The sequence below is a fragment of the Catharus ustulatus genome, chromosome 11, assembly GCF_009819885.2.
Source record: "Catharus ustulatus isolate bCatUst1 chromosome 11, bCatUst1.pri.v2, whole genome shotgun sequence".
NCBI lineage: Eukaryota > Metazoa > Chordata > Aves > Passeriformes > Turdidae > Catharus > Catharus ustulatus.
Window position 1 is genome coordinate 14,111,757 of NC_046231.1, and position 16,499 is coordinate 14,128,255.

Below are 16,499 nucleotides of genomic sequence, written 5' to 3' on the forward strand. Positions count from 1 at the left end.
GAGGTAAGTGGGCAGGATGCAGGGTGCCATGGGTTGCCACAGCACTGTTAAGTCTGCTGATGCTGTACTTCTAACAGCACACTAGAAACTTGCTTCTACAAGCAATTTCCAATCTGGTTTGTGCCAAAATCACTCATGAAAACCCCACTTCCACCACTGTTCATGATGCAGTACCTGGACAGAGCCTGGGTGGCTCAAGCCAAAACCAACCTGAGCAGATCCCAGGAGGTGGTTGGGAGCACTGGGCTGACCTGGAGCCAGGCAGCCCCCCAGCCACACTGTGTTCCACTGCCCTGAGGTTCCACTGGGCTCAGCTCCCACTAGGAGGGATGGCAGCTGGGAAAAGCTCCTCACCAGCTACCCTCTGTCCACAGCTGCTGAGATAAACCCCTTAGGAGGGTTGCTGGTGGAGAAGCAGCTCCTTTACTCAGCACAAAACACGGGCATCACCATAAAAGGTGAGATCTGATGAACATGGGAAATTGGGCTAAAAACCTCCCACCAATCCTCTGGGTTACCCCTTTCCAGGGGTTATGGCAGCAGCTGAGCACTGCTGCAGCTCCAGAGGCGGGCTCTCAGCTCAGCCTGGCTCTCCCTAATCCCCAGGCAGGAGGGAGCAGGAGCAGCAGTGATGGCATTGCGTTAATGTGATCCTCTGGGCCTGCCACGTGGGCTCCCAGTGCCGGCATCTGCGGCAGGGCAGATGTCAGATGCAATCACTTCCACCTAACCCACTACCCCAGATTCTCCTCGGGAGGATGAGCGTGGTCCTGGCACCACCCCCACTGTTCGCCTGTGACAGTGAGAACATGTTTTTAGGGCAAATTGAGCAATGATGGAGGCTGTGCCAGGCTTTCACTTCTGGATGCTGGGAGTCTTTGCTCAAGTTCAGTGGTGGGGCAGAAGAGCCATCCCCCAGCACATGCCCCCATCTCAGAAAAGAACCCTCCAGCATGGGACTGACTTTACTTTCCCACTACTTTCAACCCACAGCAGTGCTTTTCACTCCATGTCCTTCATCAACCCATTTTCTCACTCCTCCCCTTTCTTCAAGGGTTTCTGCCATCTCTCTTCTCAGCAGTCGCCTTTTCTCTGCCAGTGCCTGAGCTGTCATCTTTCTCCTGGCCTCCTGCCTGGCCCAGCTGCTTTCCTGACCCCATTTTCAGACAAGGTTAAGGTCCAGGCCAGGCTCTAGCCTTTAGGCAAGCCCAGCAAAATGGCCTTGCCAACGGTGGAAACATCCAGGTTCTTTCATTGTGGTCCAAGTCACAAGGGCAGCTCCCATACAGGCTGGCAGCTGTGCAGCTCCACGGGCTCGAGCCAGCGGCCAGGAGGTAAATAGCTCCTCTCTGCTATTGGTCCTACATGCTGTCACTTTTGCGTCCTTCACTGCTCTCATTTCAGTGCTCTTGGCTTCCTTCTGCTTACTGCAGTTTCCAAGATCTTCCAGGGAGGCGATGAGGCCAAGGTCTGGGCAGAGGCATCAAATCCAACAAGCTGCAGATCACTGTGACAAGGGCTGGGGCAGTGTGCCTGAGGTTCCCCTCCAGTTCATCCACCCAAGCATGAAGTGGGAGCAGCAAAGGGAAGCCATCTCCTCACTCCAGGCTGGAGAGAAGGGCCAGGAAGAACCACTCTGGACCTGAAAGCTGTGCAAGACAAGCTGCTGGAGAATGGGATTCCAAGGCAGGCTTGGTGCCTTAGCTCACAGCAAGCCATCATGCTGCCTTCAGCCAACCATCCCCTGGGTGCTGCAGAGCACTCAACACCATTCCCATCCTCCACCAAAGTATTCCCACCTTCATGAGCTCCCCAGCTGCACCTTCAAGCTGAATCAGGCTCCAGGCATGGGGGTACAGCAATTTCCAGCATGAGACAAGCATCAGCTATTTTAGCTTTGTAGTTAGCACTAACCACCACATTTAAAAGCCTAGTCTAAATGCAGGCTTGGGCAGTTCAGCCACGTGGCAGCAACTTGCCCTTTCTGCAGAGCAACTGCAGAGCAACAAACAACTTCACATGTCCATGTGCTACTGACCACCAACTAAAGCATGAAGCCCTCCTTGCATCAGGAAGTACCACAAGGACTCTTGCTGGAGATTTCACGTCCCTTATCTAGTTTGGTGAAGGACTGTGGTCCCATCAACCTTGTGTCATCACCCAGACAGCCCAACACTGACTGCTTACAGCTGTACCTGACCCTCTGCCCAGCAGCACCATCAGGAAGTTGTCTCAAACTGTCCAGGCCTTGTTTTGAAACACCAATGCAGTTACAAGAGCCTAAAAAGCACTTTCCAGCTGTTTTGGTCCACTGACGCAGGACAGACATCTGGATCTTCTCCTGTGGCAGCTCAGACTGACGGAAGGAAGCCCGGGCTCTGCTCCAGCAGCCACGCTTCCACCTCCCCTTCCTGATCCGGGCTCACACCAGCTAACACAGCAGCAGTATGCTCAGCCAGGCCATGAGAAGGACCCACTGCCTTTGAAACATGGTTCTGGTCCACTTCCAGTGACAACTTTGGCAGAACCTGGAAGTGGGGCTCCCATCTGGATGGGGAACCCCAAAACCCCTCCAGCCGTGTGTAGCCAGGCTCTCTCAGTAACCAGATTCTGCCTTGGTGCAGACATGGTCTCCATCTCCTAGTGGATGCCAGCAGGAAACCCCTTCCAAGTAAAGCTAGGAAATATTTGGGAAGCATTTTGGAGCACGTTTTAGGAGTGAAGGGGTTGTGTGTGTCAGTTTGTGGCCACAGGAATGTGCCCAGCATCCGTGTATTGAGCATTCAGGCCTTGTCATCTTCTTGGATGGCATCTTCCCAGAACATGGTCCTCTGCAGACGCCAGGCCATGATCTCCTCTGCCCCCACGGACCAAGGTTCTCCCTCCCCTGCTGCTGCAGCACTGTCCCTCTGCAGCCAGCTGGGGAGGGCAGGGGAAGGGGGCGTGAGAGTTGCATGCTTGGCTCTCGGCCATGCTCCATCACTTGCTCACTGGGGGAGGCTGGGGGAAGGAGGGGGGGGAATGAACAAAAACAGAAGCAAAGAGTGACTTCATCTTAAAAGGTAGCTGCAACTTCCTCTGTTTGCAGGCTTTCCAGCTTTTCCCAGCAACACAACGCCTTCCTGCGGTCCTGCCTTGACACCCAGTGGGCATTCAGCGTGCGGCAGCTGCCGCTCCCCGGCGTGAATTATGGCTGTTAATGGCCACGGGTGCCAGCTCCCGCCTTCCTCCGGCTCCAGAGCCAAGCCAGGCAGCCTGAGCGATGGATGGAGCACCAGGCAGATGTCCAGGGCTCACATACAGCCCTCCCCCCAATCCTGTGTCAGTCCCCCACAAGAGATGCCTTGGTGAAAATGTTTCAGGTCCCAACAGTGGATGAGCAAAGAGGTCACACAGGGCATGTACATCCCAATGTAAAGCCTGGAGTTTCCTGTTGAAAAGGGCTTAGGGGAGCTCAAGGAGAAGTCCCTCTGCAAAACCAGGTATCTTAGAGATATGGAGGGTCATGCCTTCTGTCCCAGATGGTTTTCCCTGGTGCTTGAGCTGCTGACAGAACACTTCAGCTCAAGCAGCTGTTTTCCTTCCAGCTCTCAGTGACACTGGGAAAAGTCATCCCAGCCCTCCCTGCTTCTGCCCCTTTTCAGTTTTCACTCCCTCTCTCCCTCATGTGTAAGATTTTAAGCACAGAGCCATGGCTTTAACTTATCCTCGTGACTCAGTTCCTCTTCTTTTTCTTTCCCCATTCAGTTCTCCATTTCAGCCCTATGCATATCCACTTCTGAACTTGCTAAGCTTCAAGGGCTGAGCAGGGGACAGCAACCACAAAACAGCCAGGGAAAATCATTTAAGTGGCATAAACCAACATTAAGGTGCAAATGAAATGACCTGTACTTCCAAGAGAAAAATAATTAATGGCATCATTTAGATCAAGGAGTAGCTGGGCTGTGCAGAAATGCAAAAAAGGAACACAGAGTACAGCCCATCAACCTGAAAAGCTGATGCTTGCACTGCTCTGGGATGTATTGTGATGGGCATCACGCTGGTAGGATGCAGCTAAAGCAAGGCATCCTATTTTGGGGATCACAACAACAAATAAAAATAAGCATCAGCACAATCAGTGTTGGAAATCACTACCTCTGAGTAAAGGAACTGCAGGCAGCAGGAGGAAAGGAAAGCTGCTAGAACAGATGTATTTGTCCCCTAATACAGATAGTACTTGCAGGAGAGATTGTGCTGGGCACAGACCTGGTGCAGGGTTGACAAATGCTACAAAAGGCTGGCAGGAGGCCAGGACCTAAGCAGCCCTAGGTCCACCCCCACAGACCTGCGCCATGGTAAGCTGCCAAGACAGCAGCATGGAACAGGGTCAGTCTCTTCAGGGAAGTAACACCTCAGTTCATCATGAAGTCAAGACATTTTGGTGGAAATAATCAGAGAGAAACAGTCAGCTCCTAGAGTATCCCCAGTCATCCACCCTACTGGGACCCAAGAGACCCCAACTGCCTCACGGCCCAGCCCAGCCTCTGTCAGTCACTGTCTGTACCCCGAGAAGCCTTCCCTTCTTCTCAAGCCTCTCTGAAGCAACAAACAGACCCTACCTGGTTACTGTGAAGACACCACTGTTGCTGGAGTCACCAGATGCATCCAGAGAACCTGGGGGCAAAAAACAGGAGACACAGTTAATGGGGTGATGGGGAAGGTAGACAGCAGGACTGGGAGGCTGGAGAGCAGCTGCATGACCTTCTGCAAAGACATCACCAGTCATTGTCTGGGGGTCCAGGGACCCAAGGGATTCCTTCTGCCTGCAGTGAGCATTTTACAACATTCCTTGTCAAGCCCTTCTCTGCTGCCAGACAAGCTGGTACAGAACCACACTTACCCAGTAAAATGCAGACAAGCAGAACTTCAGACCTCTGCCCCAAACTGTGTCCCCTGCTCTGTAGCAGAGACCCAGACACATCCTGCTGATGGTTTCAACCATTCTCAAAGAACTAGCTCAGAACTGTAGAGCTGCCTATGACTCTCTTGATTTCAATACCTAAATATACCACACACACAGTGAAGGTATAATCCAATTTAGGACATCACTTAGCCATAGCCTGACCCCATGTCAAAGCCAAGTGACTCAAACAGCTTTCCAACCTCTGCTCCATGCTAAAACTGGGTCTTACAAGTATGGTGACAAAGCACGACAAGATGAACTTGACTCTTTGTGCCCCCTTGTGCCAACAGTCTCTACTCACACAAGCAACATCACCACATCAGCACACCCAAGGAAGAGAATTGAGTTTCTCACAGAAAGGCATGACAGTTTTATCTGATCCTGACTGCTTCAAGGTGCAATTTGACACCAGAGGGGCTGAGAATAAAGCAATTAAGGTTTCTGTTGATATTTTAAAGTTCTTCTGTGATAGATTTTAGTACAAGAAGGTATTCTTGAGACAAATAAGGAACAATAGAGTTTTTGCTGTTGTGCTACAGCAGTAAATTTTTCTGCTTTATCTCTTCTAGTAAAAACATATGTACAGAGTTAGGTAATAAAACCTTTTGCACCTTTACTGAAGACTAAGATGCTTCTTTGGACTGATATTTTGAGGTGCCTGGGTCCACGTTACAGATTGAAAAGAAAAAAGAAGGAAAAGGAATGTTGCATTGGCCGGGAATCGAACCCGGGCCTCCCGCGTGGCAGGCGAGAATTCTACCACTGAACCACCAATGCTGTGCTGTGAGCTGCCCCCGTGCTTGTGGCCTCCTCCTGCCACCCCAACTGCTGCCCAACCCCCCCCTGCCACCCACCCGTGTCCCCACGGCCACCCCCACCCTGCCCCGGCAGCTCCCCCAGCAGCTCCCCGCCTTCCCCTGCTGCTGTCGGACAAGGAATCCTTCAGTCTTAATCCCATCCTCCTGCTCCCTCTCACGGCAGGATTTTCCAAAAGCCACTGGTGGGCGTGTTACAGGAGAGCACAGGGCTGAAAGTGCAGCTTTAGAAGAACCCAGATGAGCCCTTGCCACATATTTCACACATCTGGACAACGAAGATGTTTTGTGCCAGAAGAAATGTTTAGTCATGCCAGAACGACAGCGTTCAAGGGATGCTGGAGGGCTAACACCACCGCTGTTCCCAAGCATTGATTCATGGGGACCCCTCAGTTTCTTTCACTTGAACCCTCCTTCAGGTCTCCCATCCCACTTGAAAATCTTCACCTTTTATGTTCTGGAAATTTTAGGCCTGGGACAACACCTGCCAGATGGTCTGGTGAGCACCATGAATCTGGAAAGGATCCAAAGTTCTTCTCCTTTCTGTTCTCTACCCTTCCCCACCACACACATCCCCCATGCACATGTTGATGCTCTCCCAGGACTAACACAGCTCTCTGAGTTCCTCTTTGGGTGATGATGCCTGCTCCCAAACTAGAACTTATCTCTTCCAGGTCAACTTGATGATAAATTGATGCTCACCAGGGCACACAGCACTGCAGCACCACTTGGGGCTCCAGGTCAGAGCAATGACCCTCTCATGCAGCCTGCAACAAGCGTGTCTGTCTCAGCAGAGGATCATCTGTTCAACAGATCTCCAAATAAAGCACAGAGGTCTCATGTACTCTGAGCTACTTCAGGACACCAAACCAACTCAAGAACATCTCTTGAGAAAATTCCCCTGACCTTCCTTACACCTCTACTGGCCCAGACTAACTGGCACTCACCGGTGGTCACTGCCTCAGGCTTGGAGATGGACTCCTCTGAGGTGGGCTCTGCTGGTATAGTCACTGATGGCTTGGCCTCATCCATTTCATCATCCTCTGGGATGACCAGCTTCATCAGGCTCTGGTTGCACACGTTAGCCACCTCCTTGATGTCTGAGTGAAGGCAGTGTAAGGAACATGCAATCCCACACATGGGCAGGTGCTGGCTATGGAGAAGGCACTGCAGCCCCACCAGAGCTGCCCCAGCCCAGCTGCTGCAAGCCCCCTCTCATCCAAAGGGCCAGTGTGGGTGTTAGTGGGTGGGAGAACTTTTCCTGGACCTGCACCCCAAGGGCAGGAAACAGGCACTGAACAGACATTTCCCTGTGGGTTGCTGTAGCAGGCATGGAATGGGAGCAGCTCTGACTACAAGGATACTCTTCTTGCGATCGTCGTAGGACAGACACGGCAGGACAGCGGTCAGGATCCCTGAGGAGTAGGGCAGCATCACCCGGCCAGCCAGCTGGATGAACTCCCGCATCCAGCACATGGCTGTCAGCTGGATCAGGTCATCTGGAAGACATGGGACAAGCAAAGGTGAGGGGAAGGGCAGCACTGGCTCCACAGGCCAAGGATCACCTGCAAGCAAGGAGTTGCCTCTGCTCCATCCCAAGAGACAGTTTAGTCCCACAGGACATCAGTGAGACCTGAACCTCCAGTGAGCTTGAGACTGAACACAATCATTAGGTTTCAGTTAACCCAGTTCAACCCATAAATCAGGTTTCCTCGTTTATAAGTATTCTGTCAAGCTTCCCAATGCATAAGGATATTTCTTCAGTCTGGGTCAAGTATCATTCCTAAAGCTGGGGTTTTAACAACAAATTCTGGAAAAGGCACCACTGTCACAGCACTCTGCTGATGCAAAGCCAGATTTTAACTCTGAACTGTGTAAATTCATTGGGAGTTAGTTTAATCAAGAGCAATCAATCTCAGTTCTACCTATACTTTTCTAATTCCCAGGAAATTCACTTCCGTTCAGCAACACTTAAAGAGCACAATGAGCAGAACTTGGGAACGAGATCCTTCTCAAGAAACATATCCAGCTGCAGTTGTAACCCTCTGCCACTGACTACACAGCAGACCCAAGGGAGCTATAGTGCAGCACTGGCAAAGTCCACACATATCCTTAACTCTGACCTGTGCACCAAGTGCCACAGAGGTTACAGTAAGATCTTAAGGAGATCCTCTTAGAAGTGCTGGATATTCCCAAGGGCCAAATATTTTTTAGGCCCCTCAGTTTTGGAGGATGCCAGACCTGTGTTGTGTGGCTGGGGGATTTGTAGTATAAAAGCAGTTGCGCCAACTACAGGAAAGCTGCCTGTTCCCTCCTTTCAGTAGGATTTCCATGAACAGTGACAAAAAAAAAGCAGCAGAGCTGGCAAACAACCTGCCTGAATCTACAGTCAGCACCACAAACCAAGAGGCTGGTGCTACTGCCTGGTCCTGTGCACTCACCTGCTGCCTGGCAGTGGATCACCAAGATATTGGCCATTTCTGCAAACTTCACACTGGAGGGATTCTTCTTGATCTCCTTGAGGAATTCCCCAAGGGCCACCTCACACCTGTGGAGAGGCAGAGCAGCTGGTCAGCACACAGTCACCTTGGACACAGCAATTAGGGAGAACTTATGGAGAGTATGTTCTCCAGGTGCACATGGAAGGATGCTGGTGGCACAGCAGAAGTGTCTCCACACAGAGGCAGGGGCAGGAAAGTTGAGACTGACAAGCCCCACAGCAGAGACTGCTCACAGGTGCAAGGACAGAGGTGATGGGAGTCCAGAGCCCCCCACAGCTTCCACAAACACACAGGTTCTGTGGATATGGAGGTGCCTGGGATAAGGAGCAGTGGGGCAGGTGATACCCAAAGATTTCAGTGCTTGCTCTTTGACACGTACATGCCGGGGGGGAAAAAAAAGAGATAGGGAGAATCCAGAAAGACTGCTGCAGGATAAGCCCAGGCCAGTCTCAGCAGTTACTTATGCTCTACAAAACCAGCCCAGCCACTCTCTCCCAGCACAAAATGCCAAGATCCTTTGACCTCCATGACAATGTACAGACATTGCTGTGCTTCAAAATGACTCTGTCTTGGGACCAGCAGTGTATCTATGGAGTAAGCTCCCAATCCTTGCTTCTGTTCTTTATCCAGGAGATGCCTTGCCAAGGAAGGCTCTCACACTGCACGTTTCCTCAGAGCTCATGCCCATCCCAGAACCACACACAAGCCTCTGTGGCTCTGATGTTGGGTGCTGGGAAGGCAACAACTCAGCCAAGCCAAAACAGCTGGTCCCCCAGTACAGAGTATGGTGTCCTCCACAGCCATTGGATGGGGGAAACCCTTGCAAAGGACACTTTGATCCACTGCCCAAGCCAATCTGTCTCCCACCACACACATGGAGCTTCTCTGCAGTCATATACATGAGTTGCAAACCAATAAAAAAGTGATCGATAAACACTGAACATGACACAGCCCTTGCAACCAGCCAGCCTCCACACTCACATTTTCCGTATCTCCTTGCTGTTGTCTCCCAGGATCTGGAAGAGTCCATCTAAGATTTCTGGCAGGTAATCCAAGAGGTTGATATCAGGCACAGACTCTAAGACCAGGATCTAGATCAGAGAGGAATACAAAAGAAGAGGTGAGTTTGGGAGACGCCGACTAACATCACCAACACAAATCTGACAGGATACTGAGGAATTCAGAGCTGAGTTGTGTGGGATAGGGGGAAGGAAAAGAGGACACTGTGGAGTTGCCTCTCTTGGGAAGCAGCTGAACTAGCACAGCAAGCAAGCAATCAGCCTGCAGCATTGCTACATTTCCAATCACAACTCTGCAAAACAAAGCAGGGATCAGGAATGACTGCCAAGACGCATCCAGGCAGACCTGGGTGGCAATAGCACGGCTGAGAGCGAGCACAGGGGAACACATCTCCCCAGACTCCAGCCAGACACCAAGAGCTGCTGCCTTGCACAGAAAGGAGAGAGCAAGTGGAGATTCCTTGCCTCCTGGACAGCAACATCTCTCCATCACCTCTGCATTATGGAAAGTAGCCTACCACTGTCCCTTGGGAGACTGTAACCTCTAGAACACAGTGTGCTATTTATACAAGCAACACTTTAAGTGTACTTTCTAACTTGGTGTGCCATGTCCTGAACAGGTTGACAGAAGCACAGTGCTATGTCCCTGCCACTGCAACAACAAGGTGAAAGGGAGCTGGCCTTTTAAAGCAGAAGGTAAAAAATTCTGCTGACTTAAAATCCTGCCCAAGTAAATCCAGGTGCCTGAGCTCACAGCCTGAGCTGTAGATACCTGCAGTCTGCCTGGACATGGGAAGCTGATGGGATACAATGTCCTGGAGTTCAGACTGGCAGGCACACACAGCACCTACCCAGGATATGATGAACTGGCGGGCGTACTGGTTGTTGGAGTAAATCCTCTCACGCAGCAGTGGGATGAAGCCCACCAGGTCAAACTGATTGCTCTCTGTCACGATGTCCTGCAGAGCCCAAGCAGAGAGTGTTAGAATGACTGCCAGCATGTGTCCATGCAGCAACCCTAACCCAGTCTTTTCAAGCCATGTGACAGGAAAAAGATGACAAGCATGAGTTTACAGGTCAGGATACCTGGGGAGAAGGAATCATGCAGTTTATCCAGGCAATGAGCTGGCAATCTCCCTCAGGCAGAGACTAATACTGAGCAGGACCCAGAGAGGGATGCTCCTGCCTGCTGTGTGTCAGCCTGGCTGACAGAAAGATAGGAAGCTTCTCTGATTCATGCCTCAGTGCTGTGCTGCACACATGAGCAAGCACTTCTGATTGCAGCCACGTGGATTGCGGTGGAGAGCCCCATGACTTCCCTTTACAGCTCTTTCCACGTGCTTGGTGGATTTTGCTGCACAGCCGAGTCCCTGGCCTTGGTGCAGTGGAGCAGATCTCCCAACAGGAAGGTTTGCAGCAGCAGACTGGGTTAACTGCTGTGATAACAAGGAGCAAGGGCAGGACCTGGTAGGAAGCTGCTCACCTCTGAACAGCAGCAGAAAAGGAACTGGGAGGTCTGTGGCAGTAAAAGCCTGTCAGTAGGCAGAACAGGAACGGGAACCAAGCCCACACCCTGAAGCAGCAGCAGCAGCTCCACTCACATCATGACTCCCTTAGGCAAGGGAGGGAGAGCAGAGGAACAGCCCTCCTGCTGTCTGGCACAGCACTGCAACCCTCAGACTCAAACGTTGTTTCCATCAGCTCCCACGAGCTGAATGCACACATGGTACTGCGACAGCCCACCAGCCCCTCCATCCAGCTGCCTGAGAAGGCCACCAGAGCCTTGACTGAAGGGGCTGTCAGTGAGAGAAAGATGTTTTTTTGACAGCAGCCACAGGACTGAGGTGGGATGGCTTTAGCAGCTGCAGCCTTGGGGACTGACATGTCCCCAGCCAGGACATGGCTCCAGCTTGCACCAAGGACTCTCGGAGAGCAAAAATACCTTGAGGAGCCGATCAAGGAGCTCGGAGCCACTTTTGACATTTGGGTCAGGATCAGCAGCCAGCTGTGAAAAACAAAGAGACATTGCAACAGTGGGTCCTAGGCCTGCCCCCTGCTCTGCAGCACAGCTCCCAATAGCTCACAGGACTGTTACTTTCCTTTGACAATACAGGGACAGACATACAGAAGTCCCTTTATCTCCAACTTCTCATTAGGCTCCAAAAAATTCCCCTGAGAGACTTCCTAAGGGGGAGATAAAGCACACATCACCTCCCCCAGCTATGCAGGTTTTCATGGGCCAGCAGTCACACTCTCAGAGAACAGAGAAATGCAGGTTACCATGAAAATCTGCAAAGGCAGACACACAGAGACAAAGTTTTGACGCTACAGACCCAACAAAGCCAAAGTGCTGCAGAGCCACCTTGCCTGCAGCAGTTCTCTCAGCCTCATTTTCTAATACCATTCAACAAGGAGCAGGAGAATACATCCTGGAGGTGAGGACAGAGAACAAGGTATCTTACAGTCAACTTCATACCAACAGTATCAGTGGCTACTGTGTAGAAACTGCTCATTTTGCTGATCCTTGTGGGTCCCTTCCAACTCAGAATATTCTGTGATTCTGTCCTTCAGACCTGTCTGGGTCAAAGTAAACCAGTTTGCTTGGAAAGAAAATCTTGGACAACTTGGTTTGACTTGGAGATGATAAGGATGTCCTCGAAAAGCACATGGGGGTTAAGAGGAAGCTTCTTACCTTGCTGAGGCCATCAAAGAGCACATTGAAGTGTGGGAGGACAGAGCCCCTGGCCACCTTGACAATGTTGTAGAGAGCCTCGCAGGCGTAGTAGCGCAGTCGACTGTCAGCATCATTGAAACACGTCAGCACCGGCTCGATCAGCTCCTTCAGGTACAGCCCAGAGTCCTGGGGGACACAAGGACACTGGTTAGCTAAGGACCATGCCATGGAGAGTGGGAAGAGATGGCACTGCCCTGGAACACACTGCAAACACTCAGCCTGTGATGGCTTTAGTGCACCTATGCTGGGCAGGATTTACTAATTAATTTTGAATTTTATTACTGAATTCTGTTATTCAGGTACAGAGAGAAGCAATCAGGTTTGCTGGGCATCTGCCTCATCTCCTGCCTGCAGGGAAGAGGGAGCCAGGGATGGATTTCTGCATGGGCCAGTGGCAGTAGTGCACAGCAGGAGATGAAGTGCTGCAACTCTTGTCAGCTCTTTTAACACAAATTAGCACCCAAACAGCTGAGTCTAGTCCTACAGTTAGACACTGAAGAGGGACAGAAGCCCTTTAACCATGCCTAGGCAGCTGCCAAGATGAAATCCAGAGCAGAAAGTGCTCCTGGGCACCAAGGGTGTGGCTGGGTGTGCTGGGAAAACTCCAACACAAGGCAGTTGTGGGCTACAATGCAGGGAGGAAGCCTGGGAGCTGTGGGGCCACCAGCCCGACTCCTCCCATCACACTCCTCCCAGGAGGAGCTGCTGTTCTCTCACCACAACCTGCACAAGCCAAAAACCCACCACACCTACCTTGCCCAGGGCAATGGAGCAAGCAGCGAGGCCAATGAGTCCCCCTTTCCGGCTGTGGGGGTGCTGTGAGAGGGCAAACTCCTGTGACAGGATCTGGATCACGTGTTTGATCTGGGATGTGTTGTTCTGAGCCACAAACTCTCGCACCAGCCTGGGGAGAGGAGGGGGAAGTACACAGAGAGGTTCAGGTTCTGCCTGATAAAAACTTTGAGGGGCTTGGTGACAGGGACTTTCAGCCACAAAAAGCACCAGAAAAAGCAGTACTGAAATGGGGAATGCTAAAGGAACACAAAAGTGAAACCAGAGGTTTCCTCTCCTCCCCACTCACATCCACCAGCAGCTCTCTGCCCTTCTGCCGCTCCAGCCCATGCCCTCCTACACTGCTCACAAACTCTGAGCCCAGGATGTGCTCTCAAGGGCCAACCCAGTGAAGCTGTGTGCTTGCAGAGAAGTTATCAGGTCTTCAAACACCCTTTCCAACAGGGCAGGTTGTTGGGGTCATTTACCCCCACCATGGCACAGGATGGGAGCTCAGCACACATCCAGAGTTCTGGTGGCTTGGTAGTGAACTGCTGCCCACCAGGCCTACACACAGTGCCATGGTTTTGAACCCTTCCAGACACCCACACAGTGCTTCAGTTAATATCCCATATACTTAACTTCACTACTATCAGTATATTTCAATATATTCTTAAACAGCCCAACACTTAACAATAAGCCAACAGAGTTTCTATATACAATACCTGCTTCTCCCCAGGAACTTGCAGCTCATTATCCAGAGATAATTAACACATCAGCTGTAGATGAAGAGACTTGCTCCTGTCTACAGAACTACTTCCAGGTCCCAGCTTGCCCACCCAGCTCTCCAGCCTGTTTCCTTGGCCAGCTGTGCCGCCAGCTGTGCAGGCAGCTGGAGCATTGGTGGTTCAGTGGTAGAATTCTCGCCTGCCACGCGGGAGGCCCGGGTTCGATTCCCGGCCAATGCAGTGCTCTTTTCCTCCTTTTTGCTTCCATTTCTATCCATAACGCAGTTAGGCACCTCAAAAACTCTGCCTAAATAACCATCTTTACCTTAACTGTCGAAAAAGGTGCAAAAGCCTTCACTGCCTAACTCCACAGAGGGCTTCTTTGGCACTCTGTGAATCTCGCACTCCCAAACAGGTGCCACAGGCCAGTCACACACCTTATAATCCAGGAAAACCATTACAGATGTTTATGAACTTTTCTTCCCCAAAATGACAAGCACCAGCTCTCCTCTCATCTTGCTCTGCACAAAGCAGCTGCTCCCTTTTGCCCTGGGGATATCAGCCAGCCCCTCACTCTCTCTAGTCCAAAGCCATGTTCTCCAAAAGTTACAGCCCAATCCACATCCAGACTACTGCTTTAGAGATAATGGCTGCATTTCGAGCCATTCAGAGCATTGGGGTGATCATTTTACTGCCCACATTTCACACATGTAACTTTGTTTAAACAGGAATAAGTTTACAATTTCCTTCATGAGTTTAAAGGACTCAAGATTTAAATACGGAGGCAAAAACTGCAGCACCTTAGCCTGCAAGCAGTAGGAGATGCTCCTGCATTATCAGCTGAAGGAGAAGGAGGCTCCTGAGTAAAGAGGCAGCAAGACCCTCCTGGCTTGATGCCATGGGCATTGAAGTGATGCTGTTGGGGCCATTCTATGCTGGGTTTTAGATGAATTAAACCTGTGAAATCTGTAGAAAAGGTTGGCCCTTGCCTTTTTTCCTCCTCACACTCTTCCCAAGTTGTACTTACAGCTTGATCAGATGAACTGCCTGACCCCAAAGCAGATTTTGGTTGGTGTAAGGCCAGCACAAACCCTTAATCCTAGGGCAGAGTAAACTGGAGCAGAGCTGCTTGGATAAGGCACAGAGTATCACCCCTCACAATGCAGCAAAGGGGTTACTGAGGTACCCCTGAGGCTGGAGTTACGAGGATGCTGCAAGAATCCCACTCTGCAACACTGCAATCCACCCACAATAAATTATTCCTATAACAAAGAGAGAAAATGAGAGAAAACTAAGCACACCAAACAGCAGAAGGGGCTCACCGGGTTGGGTCTGTACCAGAGCACACACTCACCCTTGTCCCAGGGGCCATTTTTCTCTGCTGACCTCTCACACAGCACCCTCTGTGTTTGAGGCAGGCAGTTCCCACAGCACATCCCTCACCGAACTCTCAGCAGAGCAACTCCATCCCCACATCACCAACTGACCCAAGTGCCCAACTTCTCTCCTTGCAGGCTCACTGTGGCCACATTTCCCACCCAAAACATGAACCAGCTTGAACCATCACTCCGAGCCCTGTGCTGGGCTGTACCCTGAGGCAATATTTCAGATCTCCTGCAAGAGCTGAGCTCCCAGGCAACGCCCAGGGAGGACACAGCCCATCCCAGGGAAAGTTGTGGTCAAGCACAGCATCCAGACCAGCACAGAGAGGGTGAAAAGACAGGAAGGAAACACATAGAAGCAACACCAGAGGGGCATGGCCACACGAGAAGGTGCCTGCAGACCTTTGCCTGGGATGCTCCGAAAGGAAGGTCCCAGATCTGCTGGAACAGCAGTTGTGCAGGAAGAACCAAGGGCAACACCCGATGGCCAGGGGTGACGGTAACACTTCCCATCTCTCTAGCCAGGATCCAGCAGAGGACAAGCTTGGGTGACCCCCGGGAGAGAGCGGGATGCCACCATGACTCTGGACGTGCAGCAGAGCAAGCAGTACATTTCCAAGGAATTTCTACAGTGATGCTGCTCCTGTATTCACCCGGCACAGGGCCGTGCAATTCAACTGCACAGGGCACGCAGGGTCAGAACGAGCCTTCTGTCAGGGCTCTCGGGATGCGCCCGGAGCCAGCAGCTGACACACTCGGGGACAAGTGTCAGTGCCCGGTGGGATGGGGCTGGGAGACAGGGAGCAGCTCTGCGAGAGATGCCTCCTGCCCCAGCACCGCCCACGGCCCTGTCCCGACAGGGTCACCGTGTCACCTCAGCCCCCTCCGCGGCTGCCGGTCCGCAGGGTGCCAGGCCAGCAGCCCCGGTGCCGCGGACACCGCGGGGTGACCGCGACCCCCGCAGTGCCCACTCCCACCGGGCAGCCGGGCCGCTCCCTCCCGCCGCCGGTGCACGGCTGGACACACCCAAGCATCACGGGCCGGCTCCCGCCGCCCCGGGGCCGCAGGGAGCCCCGGCTCCGCAACTCCGCACCCCGCCCTTCCCGGGGCGCCGGGCCGGGCTCCCTGACCCCAGCACCGGGGCCGCCCGCACCGGCACCGCCCTCATTCCCGCTGCCCTCCCGCCGCTCACTTCTCTATCTCCAGTGCCGCCACCTTCCGCTTCTCATAGAGTTTGTCGGTGAGCGCCCGCACCACGCCGGGCGTCAGCGGCGACAGGTCCCGCTCCGCGTTCATGGCCCCGCCGCCGCCACCGGCGGCCACGTGACCCCGACCGGGGGGCGCGCGCACGTGACCCCGCCCCGCCGCACAGCGCCCCCGCGCGGCGCGGAGCCACGCTGCAGCCCGGCTCATTCACCCTGCGCTCATTAACAGCGGCGTCATTAGCGAGAGACGCCCGGGCAGCCCGAGGGGACACCGTCCTGGTCACGGGTTTATGTCTACAAGGACTTAGCACCACTTAATCATTCATTAGTTTAACATTTACAAAGTGACAGACTTTGCTATAAATCGCACCAGGCACTCAATTACCTATAAGGTGTTTAAAT

General features: G+C 52.4%; 1 protein-coding gene and 2 non-coding genes across 3 annotated transcripts in view; 1 reads left to right on the forward strand and 2 right to left on the reverse strand.

Annotated features, from left to right (window-relative positions):
* The window catches only part of VAC14 (VAC14 component of PIKFYVE complex), a 58,600-nt gene extending 42,380 nt beyond the window's left edge, over positions 1-16,220 (reverse strand). The window contains exons 1-10 of the mRNA XM_033069609.1: positions 16,085-16,220; positions 12,765-12,915; positions 11,970-12,137; positions 11,220-11,282; positions 10,129-10,236; positions 9,240-9,349; positions 8,199-8,305; positions 7,122-7,256; positions 6,705-6,857; positions 4,599-4,653 (exon numbers count right to left, since the gene is read on the reverse strand). Of these exons, the coding sequence (XP_032925500.1) occupies positions 4,599-4,653; positions 6,705-6,857; positions 7,122-7,256; positions 8,199-8,305; positions 9,240-9,349; positions 10,129-10,236; positions 11,220-11,282; positions 11,970-12,137; positions 12,765-12,915; positions 16,085-16,188 (1,154 nt within the window). The 5' untranslated portion in view covers positions 16,189-16,220. The remainder of the gene's footprint in view (positions 1-4,598; positions 4,654-6,704; positions 6,858-7,121; positions 7,257-8,198; positions 8,306-9,239; positions 9,350-10,128; positions 10,237-11,219; positions 11,283-11,969; positions 12,138-12,764; positions 12,916-16,084) is intronic.
* Positions 5,649-5,719, reverse strand: TRNAG-GCC. The gene has a single exon. It is a non-coding gene; the product is annotated as a tRNA-Gly (tRNA).
* TRNAG-GCC lies at positions 13,680-13,750 on the forward strand. Its single transcript has one exon. It is a non-coding gene; the product is annotated as a tRNA-Gly (tRNA).
* Positions 16,221-16,499: the final 279 nt, after the last annotated feature.